The sequence below is a fragment of the Struthio camelus genome, chromosome 20 (assembly GCF_040807025.1).
Source record: "Struthio camelus isolate bStrCam1 chromosome 20, bStrCam1.hap1, whole genome shotgun sequence".
Lineage (NCBI taxonomy): Eukaryota > Metazoa > Chordata > Aves > Struthioniformes > Struthionidae > Struthio > Struthio camelus.
This window is the reverse complement of record NC_090961.1, coordinates 12,159,529-12,172,142: the sequence shown is the minus strand read 5'-3', so window position 1 is coordinate 12,172,142 and position 12,614 is coordinate 12,159,529. Positions and strand designations below refer to the sequence as shown.

Below are 12,614 nucleotides of genomic sequence, written 5' to 3'. Positions count from 1 at the left end.
AACGAGGGTACCATTTTCCTGTAACTCTTGACAGCCAGTATCAAGTCTGAAGCCACAGACTTCTACCACAGGCTCCTGGTAAACAGAAGGTAAGAAGGATGTTACTAGAGGCTGTTCAACACACTATACTTGAAGAGTTACATGGCTATCTACAAATGTTTAAAAATAGACTGGAGAAAATCTGGGAGACTGGCTTGGAGGCAAGGTGATGCACGTGCGTAGATGGTTCATCTCCAAATTATAGCAGGGGAACAATGTCCAGAGTGTAAAAAGAAAGTTCTAAAAAGTGTGAAAACATCACCCAGGCTTTGATTCCAACCAAACCCTGGCACACACAGATGCTTCAAAACCACCTCAACCAGGAAACCAAGACCAGCCAGTGACTACAGCATGTTACGATAGCCGATTCCTTTTTTTCCTTTAATATAAAAAAACAAAAATGTCCGAGTTCAAAACCATTAACATCTCAGTTCCAGTTCATCAGCAACTCTGAGCTATTCTGCTGTCCACAGCTTGAAGGTTCTGTCATATGAACATGTCGCTATCAGTTGGCCATCGAGGGAGATATCCAGTCCCATCACCTTCCCCTCATGACCAGCCAGTGTTTTCAAAGGGGACCAGCCAGGGTGAGTCCAGATCTTTGCGGTGTTATCATAAGCGCCTGTGAGCAGGAAGTTACCGTGATTGGCTGCAATTGAGGATGAGAAAAAGGGAGAAGTAAGATTTGCAAATAAAAAAGTGAAAAACCTTCTACTGTTAAACAAGAACAGGCCCAGAAGATGCGTTTGAGCTGCCCCCATGCATATCAACACTAAAAACTCTTCTATGTACTGCCCATCCCCTGCCATCTCAGCTCAGGAAAAGCAGGGATAAGGAACACGGGAGAGGAGATGCTTACGTTCAAACTTCACCCCGGTCACCAGGTTCTGATGGGCAGGAATGGTGTAGATGCACTTCCTCTGACGGAGGTCCCATACTTTGCAAGTATTGTCACCGCTGCCAGTTGCAATGTGGTATCTGCCAAAGGGTCGAGGAAGGACATATTCATGGAAGACGGTGTTTGTACTCAGAGCTTCCACATAAAACATGCAAGCTCCTTCCTTACCCGTTTGGGGAGAAGTTAACCCCATAGATCTCCTTCAGGTGGCCTTCTAGAAACATGATGCAGCGTCCTGTGCGCAAGTCCCACACCCGGCCAAAAGCATCCAGCCCGCTGTGAAGAGAGAACTCATTCATTGCTCATCACAGACTTCAGCAACTGTCAGGACACGCTCAGCCTCACCACCACAATCACTGGGGTGCTCGGAGTCAGTCCACAAAACCTTGGTAATGTTTCACGTACAGTCTTCAGACCAAAGAACTCACCCAGTCCCAGCAAGAGACCCATCTGTGTGAAAGGCAATGTCGTAGACCCCTTTGCTGTGTCCCTCCTGATGGAGGATCTCTTCCTGAGCTTCTAAGTCCCACAAGCGCCATGAGTGATCATAGCTGTAAAAACAAGGCATTTATCCAACTAAATGCATTTTTCCGGATCTCCAATCTAACCTTATAATCCTGCTTGAACTGGACACACACGTAACAGCTGTCAGCACGTTTATATGGGTTGGTCCAAAATTTGGTCTGCTGTGTAGGAAGACATGGCCAGGAATGACCCAGTCCACTCTGAAAACTCAGAAATCCTCAGCACTACACCCCTCAGCATGTCCCTCGGAGACCTGGGAGCTTCTCTAGTTTCACACAAACATGGCATCTTGCCACCTCAAAGAGATCACGCAACGGGTGGCACTGTCTGCGGGCAGGCTAAGAGACACTGTATGACAAGCACACGTGGCCTGTTCTGATGCCTTTCCCTTCCAAGCTGCTACTGCTGTGCCCAGCTGACCTCAAGAAAGCCATACAAAGTGCCAGCTACAGACACAGGACAATTAACACAAGAGTAGATAGTGCTTCTGTGAATTTTGTAAAGCCCTTAGAACTGAAATTGAAGGAAGAGAGAACAGAATGGAACAATATAATTTATAAGAATCACCATCCTTAACTGCAAATAAGAATGTGGGTATCTCATCGAAATCCACTTAGCAGTAGCATCCATTTCTGCTTCTGGAGCCAGCGTTTCAGATCATCTATGCGTTGCTCAGCTTCAGCGGAGCACAGTGGCTCCACTGTGTCTCCCCCATCAGTGTTGACATCTGTCCCATACCACTGACCCACTCACCGCATCACCTGTCCTACACTCACTCGCTAGTCAGTGGCAGTCAGAGGGCTGCTCCTTTGGCAGCTGGAAATCTCCAAGGGGAAGAACAGGTTGGTTCATTAACTCCGTGGACATTTTACTTCCAGCTGGAGACCAACAGGGTCTCGTATCAGGAGCAGAGAAAGGAGGTCCCACAGGATTCCCAATGACTTGCTGTTTCTGACATTGCAATGGCCCAGACTAGGTTAAGCTGTTGTCAAGAATGGCCGACTGTTGCCCATTGTGGACCCCCCTGCAGACAGGCAGCGATGCCTATCAGTTCACCAGCTAGACAGCTAATGGTAACGTCTTAAAGCAAATAACCAAATCCCCATACCAGGTAGTGCCCAGGAACCTTCCAGATGGGTGCCACATCACACGTGCCACTCTCATGGCGTGACCTTCAATATCTGCCACTGGCTCATCACTGAAAAACAGAAACCAAGTCATTGGACACTGGCCAGGGTGGCTGGTGCTAACCAGGCCTTTGCAGTCATTACAGTCACAGTAAACCAGCTGATACTTAAATACATACAAGACAGGAAAGCCAAAGTTTTGACTACCAAGGGTATGTAATGCTGTCTGTTCACACAGCTAAAGCTCGAAGTGAAACCCCTTTATCCACACTCACGTCCTGTTATAAAGCTCTCCTGGGATAATTATGTTATAAAAATTAACAAGGCCCTCATTATTTTCAGGCAGTTAGCAATTTAAACGTCAACAGCCCAGTCATATCATTCTCAACCAACTGTGAGCTCTGAGCAGCAAGATCTACCTTGTGTGCAGTGCCTTGCAGAAAGTGACCCTGACCTCTGTCAGGAATCCCAGGCACCACTTTATTTAATAATGGTAACAGCAGAAACAAAACACAGACTGCAGGGTAGGGAGCTTTACTGTGATTACACAGAACACATCCCAAACTATAGCAAACCCCTCTATTCTCAAGGCTATATCCCTGGCAGGCAGGCTAGGATGAATATTTGTTCTACCACAATTACATGCACCAGCTCAGAAGCCTTTAGTAGAAAATCTGAACAGCATCTAGAGTTTCTTTCTAACTGGCCAATTAAGGTGACATGGTCACATGAGACCAATAAGCATCTGTCTGGCACAGGTGTGCTTCTCCCAGGCCAAAAACCTTAGAAACAATGCCTCTGGGCTAAGGATTACAACCAGAGGATCTCAAGAGTTTCCTCAGGTACATTGCAGGGCTCTGTTTTTCAAACATGCAGATGCTAGAGCTTGCTATCTATGCCACTGTCTTTTTCTCAGGCTGGAGGTAAACGCTGCCCAGCTTCCAAAACAAGCTAACACTATGCAATGACACAGGGCCGCTCATTTTTATTACGGGATGAACCTTTTGTGCATCATTATATATTTAGTCCATCCCTCTGTAAATACTCGTGTTTTCTAATAGCCCAAGCAATGACAAAAGTTCATTCCTTGATTCCAAAGATGGGGAACTTCCTGCCAGATGAAAGGTTTGAATGAAACAACCTCTGAATTTTCCATCCATTGCCCAAAGCAGTTTGCCAATGCTCAGCAGGAATTCTGACTTGATTCTTTCCAGACAGTTTCTCTTCACCTTGATTCCCTTAATCAGATTGATCTCTTTTCCTGCTGAAAAAGGTGGCATATGCTGAGGCCAGGAATTGCTCTGATAAAACTACAAGATGACGTGACATTTGCGGGAGGATGGCAAGTTTCTGATGTCTAAAAAAACAAAACAAACCCCAAGCAACAATGCTGCAGCACTGCATGTCCAGTATCATTCTAACCTTTCAAGGCTCCAAAGTTTGACAGAACCATCAGCCGCACACGAGGCCAGGTTAACATCTTTCTTGTCTAAGGAGACAGTGGCTTTGGGATGGAAGACTATTGCTCCTACGTTGGTGTTATGTCCTCAAAAGAAAGGAAAGAGTAAAAAAATACCATTTACTATGAGATCTTGGCTAATCCTTCAGAAAAGCAGCACTTTTGTTACTGTTACTGTCAAGGACCAAAGAACACTTCCATAGCGTCCTCCTACGTTGGGTGAAGTTGTGTTCTGACTGCCAGACGTATCTGTACTGCCAAAAGCTAAACCGCAATTCCAGTAGCACCCACTTAGACTATCAAAAGTCAAGGCTTGTAATTCTCAAAGCAAAGTGAGATGAAAAATTACATGCATGAATGAATAGATTTTTCCCTCATGCTTGTATTTAGTCAAAGTTGCGACCACTGTGCAAGGAACTTCACTGGTGTTCTCAAGTGACCTGGCCAAGAACGCGGATATTTGACTCAAAGCAACTAAACCCGAGTTTTGAAACAAACAAAACAGAAAGCATCATTCAGAAGCAGAACAACAAGCTTAGGACTTTCCTCATCTCAAAGGGAAAGGCCAGGACTTCCTCTGGATTATAGGACACGCACCCACGCCTCATAAGCCTGAGCGATGCTCTTGTTAGAATAGTCTTCTGAGTCACAAAGCAACGCAGAATTCAGCCCAGAGAGGAACAAAAGAACTAAGCAAAGAGTTTCAGTGAAATGCTCTCTACCTCGTAAGGTATGAACAAGGTTGCAGTCAGGCACAGACCAGAGCTTGCACAGCCCACTCCTGTTGAACACAAGAAATTCGAGTTAGTGCAGACAGGAACAGGAACCTCAAAGAACAGATCACACACAGAGCTGCAGAACCACACTGGGGATTTCTGCAGCGGCTATAATACCAGCACACTTGGAGCTACCAGCCACAGGGACAAGCGGACTCAGATTCGAATCCCTGCAAATCTTTAAAACAGGGTGAAGACAGAGTTCAGAGTAGGAACAAAGAGCACTTCTGAACTCTCAGGTTTCACAGACCTCCAGTAACATCCCTCTTCTTCATTCCTGTCACGTTCCACCCCCCTTTTCTAAAGCGAGGGCTTTAAAAAGAACACTTACCAACAGGCAGTAGCTAGGAATTTGGAATTGGGGCTGAAATGGCAGTAGGACAGCGGCCGATCATCTCCAATCTGACTGCAGAAGTTATTCAAGGACTGAAAACAAATACAAAGACAATGGCAAATAAGTACTACCGAGGTAGAAAAAGCCTTGGCCAAGAAGTGAGATGAAATAGGTAAGTGTACGAAGGAGGAGACAGAGGTCTTTGGAAAGTTACTTACACAAAGGGAAGAGCTGCCCCAGAGCCACTCCAACTCCATGCAGGAGGGGGACGGAGCCACTCTGACTGATCTAAGCTAGCACCTGACCTCTTTCTGATCTCTTTTGTCAAGAAACAAAGCTGAGCAGATGCCAAACCTACCCTCAGGGATTTGTGTAGCTCCTGTCTCTGTGATGTTCTGGTTGCCTCTGGAATCTCTTTGAGCAGCCGGGCTTCTTCTAGCCGCTTCACTGCCCTGTGCAAAGCAAAATTAGAGCAACAAGTCCCTACGTTTCCCCCGGCCTGCTGCTGGAAACAGGCCTCTCCTCTGCCTTTCTTAAAATTGGGCTAATGCCAGTGCAGTTACTAAGAACTTAAACTCTAACCTCACTGGGTTTGTCTACCAGCAGGGGTTCCCTGTTCTCTTGATCTCAAGTTTCTGGCATTACCCATAGTGGGATTAATGGTTAGATTTGACAGAAGCCTGCATCTCTCTCTTTTTCATGTATTTTGTTTTTCCTTACCTGGGGAGCGAGTAGTTAGCAAGCCACAGCCTAGCTGTCTTCAGACTGCGTGGTCCTTCGTGGTACCAGGTTTGCTGATACTTAGAGAAAAAGAACAAAACTAAAGAAAAAGCTAATGTGATAAGAGTTCTTCCATTCAGTCATCTTAGATAACTCCTCTTCGTACATAACTGCCACCGCAGCACCTTCTCTTAAAGCTTGCTGTCTTAAGGCCTTTGTCTTAAGGGGCTGAATGGGGTATTCTGCATAAATATAAGTCCTCAAAAAAGAGATTTAACACAGACAAGTCAAGTTCTCTGTCCTACAAATGAGATCCTGGTGTACTGCCATGCCCCACAGGTGTATTCTGCTTGAACACAATCTTATATTTCACTTGACCATTTACTGCTGATGATTTTACTGGATATGTGGAAAAGGGAGGAATAAAAAGAAAGCCTGGAGCTGCAGAAATTGTACTTACTCCTTATAGCAACCCTCCAAAATCATAAGGAAAAAACCAGACTCAGAAAAGAGAGGCAGAAAGAAAGAAGAATCAAAGACAGAACTAGATGTAGTGGCAGGAACATAGTTTTTTTCCTCCTGAGTAAGATGATGATCAGCAATAAAGGATTTACTAAGTAACAGTTCCAATGCTCAGTCTCCTGGTTTATACGCCATATGCAACATGTAATTTGGTCTGAAGTACAACCTGGACTTAATTCTCTTGATTTAAATACATTGCAACCCTCACTGTCAGTCTGACTGAAACCAAAAGCACTGGATCTATTGTAGACCGTCTAAATAAGGTATCTAAAAACTTTTTATACATATTCCCCGCCACATTAAGAGCTAGCAGCAACCCCTCCAAAATAAATAAATAAATAAATAAGGAGAGAGAAAAAGAGAGAATATTACCTCTTCTTTGGATTTTTTAGACTTGTCATCATCTTTCCTACTCTTTTTCAAGGCATCTGTGCCAACCACTGAAAGGATATTTCGTAATCTGAAAAGAAACACATTAAATCACATTCACTCAGTGAGCTGTCAGATAGTCTGACCATTGTCTTCTGTTCTCCCCCTCACCCCCATTATTCTTGCTACATCATAAAGAAGCATCACTGACTAGCAGCGTTCATTACACCCAAACTACAAGAAATATTTCAGGAATTTGACAAATGGGGTAGAGCTGAGTGTTAACAGTTAGCAACACGCAAGACTGGGCACAGCACCTCTCTCTCCTTTCTGCAGGACCTTCTCCAAAGAGCGTGATGGGCTCCCCAAGGGCTCGTAAGCAGGCTTTCACTTCAGAGTCGTCAGTGGAAACGTTGATTTGCCGGGCTCTCTTCCTGCGCTCAAACTCGGCTAAGACTTCGGCCTGACGCTCGCTCATATGGTCTTCGAGATCAAAGACCTCACCTAAACCAAAAGTGAAGCCGTTAAATTGAAAACGGCAGCTGGACAAAGGTGTCTCGTTCTTGATTTTAAATTATGCTCAAGCCCAAACAGAGAGACTTATGAATATGTCAAAATCAAGAGCGAGAATCAAAAGGTGACAGGGTTAAACATTCTCACCACTGCTTATGTTAATGTTGCCAGCCTCAATTGCAGCCTTCACGCCCTCTTTTCCCAGCAGGCCTGACTCTCCTTTTGCAAGACGCTCTCTTTCCTTCTCTTCCAAACTGCCATAAAAGATGTGGGCTCTTTTGGGTGGAGGAGCATCGCTCTCCTCTGAGGCCTTGCTCTTTGCGACCTAGAAAATAGAGGCAGAACATTAAGACTTCTTCAGTGTGTTTTAGCTGAATAGAAGACATTCGGTGAATGGCTTGGCTGTGCGAGAAAGCACTGCTCTGCCAGAGAAAGCTAGTAAGGACATCATGAAAAGACCCTGAAGCTGTGCACGAGATGCTAATTTAGAACAGTAAGGCTATGCCCCTCAAGTGCAAAAAATCAAAAGTTAAACGACATGTTCAATAGACTTGCTTAAATTAGATTTGCATCTTTTTCTATTTTTTTAGTGTCTGCTTGGGCATAGTTTTTAAGTCTCTCTCTCTCTCTCTCCTATTTTTTTTTTTTTAAAAACATGAAGCTCTTCCCAATCTTGCTGAAGAACTTCTAGAAGAGGCATGAGATGTTGAATGCCACCTCTCAATGCCCCCGCTGAAAAGCGGGAGATGTAACATTACCAAAAAAAACCCTCCTTTACTCGCAGGACAGAAGCCTGAAAGCACTTTTCAAGAAAATTACAGGATTCTTCAAAAATCTGCGAAAAAACATCAACAGTCTGGTCACGACCCCTTTCGAGGGCTCAGGTGTCGCTGACGGCACTCGAGTCTCCGCCGCGCCGCCGCTCGCTGCGTCCCCGACACCGGGGCCTCCCCCGCCACGCAAACCGCCCCGCTGCCCCCCGCTCCCCCTTTCGGGTCTCCGGCGCGCAGGCGGGCGGAAGGCGGCGGGCCAGGCCCGCTCCTCCGCTCGGCCCCGGCCCCGGCCCCGGCCCGGCTGGACACGCACCTCGGGGGGAGCGGGAGCCCGCGCGGGGGGCCGCGCGCCGCCGCGCGCCACCGGAGCCCGCGAAGAAGCCATAGCGGCCGGCACCGGGACACCCGCCGCTCCGCGCCCTGCCGCCCCGGCACCCCACAGTCACTTCCGGGGCGCCGCGCGGCGCGTGTCGGGAGGTGGGAGCCTGAGTACGCGGCGGAGTGAACGGCGAGCGCGATGCATGCCGGGAGGTACGCCCCACTCCCAGCTGGCGGGGAGCGCGGGGCGTGCCGGGAGGTATGACCACCAGTGGGCGAGGAGCGCAAGGCATGCCGGGAGATGTGGCCTCCAGTGGGCGAGGAGCGCAAGGCACGCCGGGAGGTGTGGCCCCCGACGGGCGGGGAGCGCGGGGCATGCCGGGAGGTGTGGCCCCCGACGGGCGGGGAGCGCGGGGCAGGTCGGGAGGTGTGGCAAACGGCGCGGCGGGGTGCGTTCTCGCTCCTTGCCGGTGGCGGCGGCTGAAGCCGGGCGGCGGCGGCTGAGGCGGCGCTGGCGGCGGCGGCGGCGGCGAGCGATGCTGCGGCGGAAGCCGACGCGGCTGGAGCTGAAGCTGGACGATATCGAGGAGTTCGAGAGCATCCGGAAGGACCTGGAGGTGCGAGCGGGGCCGGGCGCGGCGGCGGGCGGGGGGGCGCGGCCTGAGGCGGGCCCGGGGCCGCCCCGCAGCGCGCGGCGCCGGTACCGGGGCCCGGCGCGTCCCCCGCCGCCTGCCGGGAGCGGCCGGGCTCTGAGGCGGCGCCGTTTGCCCTGCAGAGCCGCAAGAAGCAGCGGGAGGAGGCGGAGGTGGCGGCGGCCGGCGAGGAGGCCGCCCTGGCGCTGGGCGCCGAGCACAAGAGCCGGGAGCAGATCATCGGCGAGCGCATCGGCTACAAGCCGCAGCCCAAGGCCGGCGGCCGCGCCGCCCACTTCGGCACCTTCGAGTTCTAGGGCCGGCGGAGCCCTGGACCGGTTTTTCTTGTTATTTTGGGGATTTTCTTGATTTTTTTTTTTTAATTTTCCTCCTTAACCAGCCTGTGAATGGCCCCTGGCTAACTATTTTGTTTTAAATAAATATGTTTTTTTTTTTTTTTAAGCGTGCGAGCTGCTTTCGCTGGCGGTGGAGAGCGGGGGTTGGAGGCGCCGAGACCAACGTTTGCTTCGCGTGTGCGAGAACCGGGGACTGAGCAGGTGCCCTGTTACGCTGAGGGGGTAAAACGCTGCCTCTGCGGAAAGAGGTTTTGGGGATCTTTTGATTTAGTTATCTTAAAAACTGAGCCAGCGGGATGTATTCATTGAAACCGTCAGCTCTACAAGACTGTGACCTCCCTGCCATGAGGAAGGGTGCTGCAGAGTATCTAATTAGTGTTTTACAGCTCTGGGTGAATAAAGATACTGGGTGTCATGGATCGGGGTCCAACTGGCAAAACTTCTCACAGACACCGCTCTATCTTCTTCTGAGAAGGCCAGGAAGGAAGCCCGCCATGGCTGTTAAAATGGACTAGTCCCGAACATGTTTCACAGATGGCTGTAGAGCTGCTTTACAGCCAGTGGCACAGCCAGGGTGTGGATTTTTTCCTTTGAATGAAACGCAGCAGAACACGCTAGGCACGTGGAAATTGAACAGTATTCCATAGTTTCTGATTAAGCATTTTTTTTCCTTTAAATTTATTTCCTTCCCCTCCATTCAGACCTGGCGAGTGGGTCGTGCTAGCTGCATCGCTATGTAGCGAGAGGTGTTTGTTGCTTGGATCAAAGGTTACCACACATCCCCTTATAGACAGTGTCACATGCAAACATGGATTCATTTCTGATAGTGACAGACTAGCAAGTACCTTAATTTATAGCTGTGACTGGTACCCCTGTCAGTTAGATGGGTACAAAATTAAAAAGTAAGATAATGTAGTGCCCTGAGGAGGAGTCTAGCGTGTAGCCAGCCAACCTAAAGGAAGCAAAATAAAAAACTGAAGGAGTCAATGCTGTCAGTGTTTAAAAGATTCTCTGTTCCCTCCAGCCTGGGGAAGGAGGCAGAGCAGGCTGCCAAGCCGCAGTGCCTGTATCAAAACATCCACATGGGACTTAAAGATGGAATGGGAAGTTTTCCCTACTCCTGTAGGGGATTGTTTTTTTACCATCTTCTAGTGCAGTAACCAGTTATATTTCCAATGTCTCAAGTGACAAAGTTCCAGGCATCTCCCTTGAGAGGATATTCCACAACCTACTACCACTCAGTCCCTGCTGTTTTTCTCCCTGCTGTTTATTCTCCAGTCCAGCCTTGCTGTTTACCTACTTCAGACAGTCTTGAGTTGATATCCCAGGTTGACAAACTGTATGCAAATTCCTTGACAATCTTTTTAATACAGTGCTAAAGATTGAACTGTGGAGCCCTTGGCCCTGTGAATTTGGCAACGCTCCCATCTTCTGTAACCGAGCCTAATGAATTCAAGTACACACAGTGCAACTTTGACTCTATGGTATTTATTGAGAGTTACTCGCATGCATGGCAGCTGTTTTATTTGTGCATGTATTGACTTCGGAGTATTGGCTGGAGAAACCTGGCAGAAGCATGAATGTGATAGAACTGAGCAGTACCAGAGCTGTAATCAAAACCTGGACGGGTTCAGGACGATCCACTTCAGTGATAGCGTTGGCCATGTTAAAAAAAGAGACATGGGGACTGTAAGCACTGGTAAGGGAGAAGCGGACTGGAAGGTTGTGCAGAGATGCTGGCACATTCCCCTCAGACTCTCTTTTTATGCAACTGTAGGACTTGCATAATAGTAGGGCTAGGGGAAAGTTTTTATTGTGCTTAAAAGTTTGCTCACGAGCAAAGATTGGGCAGTGACAGTTATTCCTACACAGGGATAAGGAAAGGGGCAAAGAATGCTCTTTATTGGTATTGATATTTTTCAGTATCTATTTGCCTCCCTAATTGCTTCTGCCATCCACTGTACAACCTTTCCCTGTGGAAAGAAGGGAGTGTTGTCATGTTTGGAAATGGAGGAGCACCCTCTCTCCATGCCGTCCAGGGAGGTCACATGCTGTAATTTCTGAGGTTTTAGTTTTGACGTTTTATTTGCATCACGCTTTCGGCCCTTCTAGCTGCTTCTGTTCCTCCTCCAGGGAAATGCTCACCTTGTAGTTCAACACGCGCACCTTTCACCCTTTTCAGTGATCATCTCACTGCAGTCTCCCAATCCTGTCTCGAAACTCCAGTTCCTCAAAACCCATTCCTCTCTGTTGCAGTGCCAAATTTTCCCTTATTTTCTCCTCCCAGTGGTGTCTAATTGAATTTTTCATAAAAAAAGAAAAGCCCGTTCTGACATGTTATGCTCAGTTTAGTCTCCTGCTTTCCAGCACAAAAGAAGACTGAATCTCTTTAGAAGCTAATTTCAGTGAAACAACTCCAATTCCTTCTCTGACTTCAGCCCACAGTCCAAACTCACGTTGCCTGAGTTCACAGGGCATGCCTTCCTTTCCAGGGCATGTGAAACCTCGGCTACTGTTTTTGCTCATGCTGCTCTTTATAATCCACCTGACACGTGTTCCTAAAATCAAACATTCAGTATAGCTTCCTTGAAGGGGCTGTACCTACCTAGCAGTTACTGATCACAGCCCTGGGCATATGCAAAAAAGTGATGGTTGATTTCTAAATGTAAGAAATATTTTTGCCTCCGAGTTATGTTTTAGGACTCCTGTGCTCTAAACTTGACTTGCTGACTTCATGCTATAGCCTTGTATGAGGCATCAAATTTCAGGTCAGGCTGGAGAAATGTACAAAACTTAAACCTCTTCAAACCATTCTTCAGATTGGAAGAAGTGACAATGTTGACTAGAACAGAGCTGGTTTTCCCGTCTCACACCATGTGAAATTATGAGGGACTGCCCTGCTATGCAGGCATCCCCAGCATGGCCTAAATCCGACAGGGAAACATTTTAGGAGCAACAGCAGGAAGTTCCAGACACCCTTTGGTTGTTTATGGAAACAAAAAACAACCCAAACCCCTGTTTCTCCTGTGTGGATGACTGCAACCTGGAATAAAACTCTGGGGCGGGGTGAGGGGAGCTTCAGTATTCCTTGCTGTATATAGACATCTCCCACGACCAAGTGGGTTTATTATCACATCTGCCCCAAATTTTGTCTTTTGACCTCTCCCTCTGTACTGGAAAGCAGATCAGGCAGGCACTAGTTCCTTTTTCCATCTCAGCCTTGGCCACACTCAGCAAAATTTAAATAAACAGA

At 47.9% G+C, this 12,614-nt stretch overlaps 2 protein-coding genes across 4 annotated transcripts; one reads left to right on the top strand and one right to left on the bottom strand.

Annotated features, from left to right (window-relative positions):
• Nucleotides 1-393: 393 nt before the first annotated feature.
• PRPF4 (pre-mRNA splicing tri-snRNP complex factor PRPF4) lies at nt 394-8,734 on the bottom strand. Of its 2 annotated transcripts, none has more exons than XM_068914406.1 (14): nt 8,369-8,734; nt 7,430-7,607; nt 7,087-7,273; nt 6,773-6,860; nt 5,879-5,958; nt 5,517-5,610; nt 5,156-5,250; nt 4,771-4,829; nt 4,012-4,135; nt 2,571-2,660; nt 1,366-1,488; nt 1,106-1,213; nt 899-1,017; nt 394-688 (listed from the first exon to the last, which is right to left on the bottom strand). In XM_068914406.1, the coding sequence occupies exons 1-14, from the start codon at nt 8,438-8,440 to the stop codon at nt 495-497; spliced, it is 1,611 nt and encodes a 536-aa protein (XP_068770507.1). In that variant the 5' UTR covers nt 8,441-8,734; the 3' UTR covers nt 394-494. The 2 variants fall into 2 exon arrangements, with proteins under 2 accessions (XP_068770507.1, XP_068770508.1); XM_068914407.1 differs by having other exon boundaries at nt 5,879-5,952; nt 8,369-8,688.
• A 45-nt stretch (nt 8,735-8,779) lies between these two features.
• Nucleotides 8,780-9,462, top strand: CDC26 (cell division cycle 26). 2 transcript variants are annotated; one of them, XM_068914968.1, is made up of 3 exons: nt 8,780-8,874; nt 8,905-8,990; nt 9,149-9,462. In XM_068914968.1, exons 2-3 carry the CDS (start codon nt 8,910-8,912, stop codon nt 9,320-9,322), a joined length of 255 nt encoding a protein of 84 aa, XP_068771069.1. In that variant the 5' UTR covers nt 8,780-8,874; nt 8,905-8,909; the 3' UTR covers nt 9,323-9,462. The 2 variants fall into 2 exon arrangements, with proteins under 2 accessions (XP_068771069.1, XP_068771068.1); XM_068914967.1 differs by having other exon boundaries at nt 8,792-8,990.
• The last annotated feature ends 3,152 nt before the right edge of the window (nt 9,463-12,614 follow it).

Bases quoted from the DNA above. Each gene is read 5' to 3' on its own strand.
- CDC26 (XM_068914968.1), top strand. From the start codon at position 8,910: ATGCTGCGGCGGAAGCCGACGCGGCTGGAGCTGAAGCTGGACGATATC. The intron at 8,991-9,148 runs GTGCGAGCGGGG...TTTGCCCTGCAG, and splicing joins GCATCCGGAAGGACCTGGAG to AGCCGCAAGAAGCAGCGGGA.
- PRPF4 (XM_068914406.1), bottom strand. From the start codon at position 8,440: ATGGCTTCTTCGCGGGCTCCGGTGGCGCGCGGCGGCGCGCGGCCCCCC. The intron at 7,608-8,368 runs GTGCGTGTCCAG...TCTATTTTCTAG, and splicing joins GGGCTCCCGCTCCCCCCGAG to GTCGCAAAGAGCAAGGCCTC. The intron at 5,251-5,516 runs GTAGGTTTGGCA...ATTTGTTTTCAG, and splicing joins AGCTACACAAATCCCTGAGG to TCCTTGAATAACTTCTGCAG.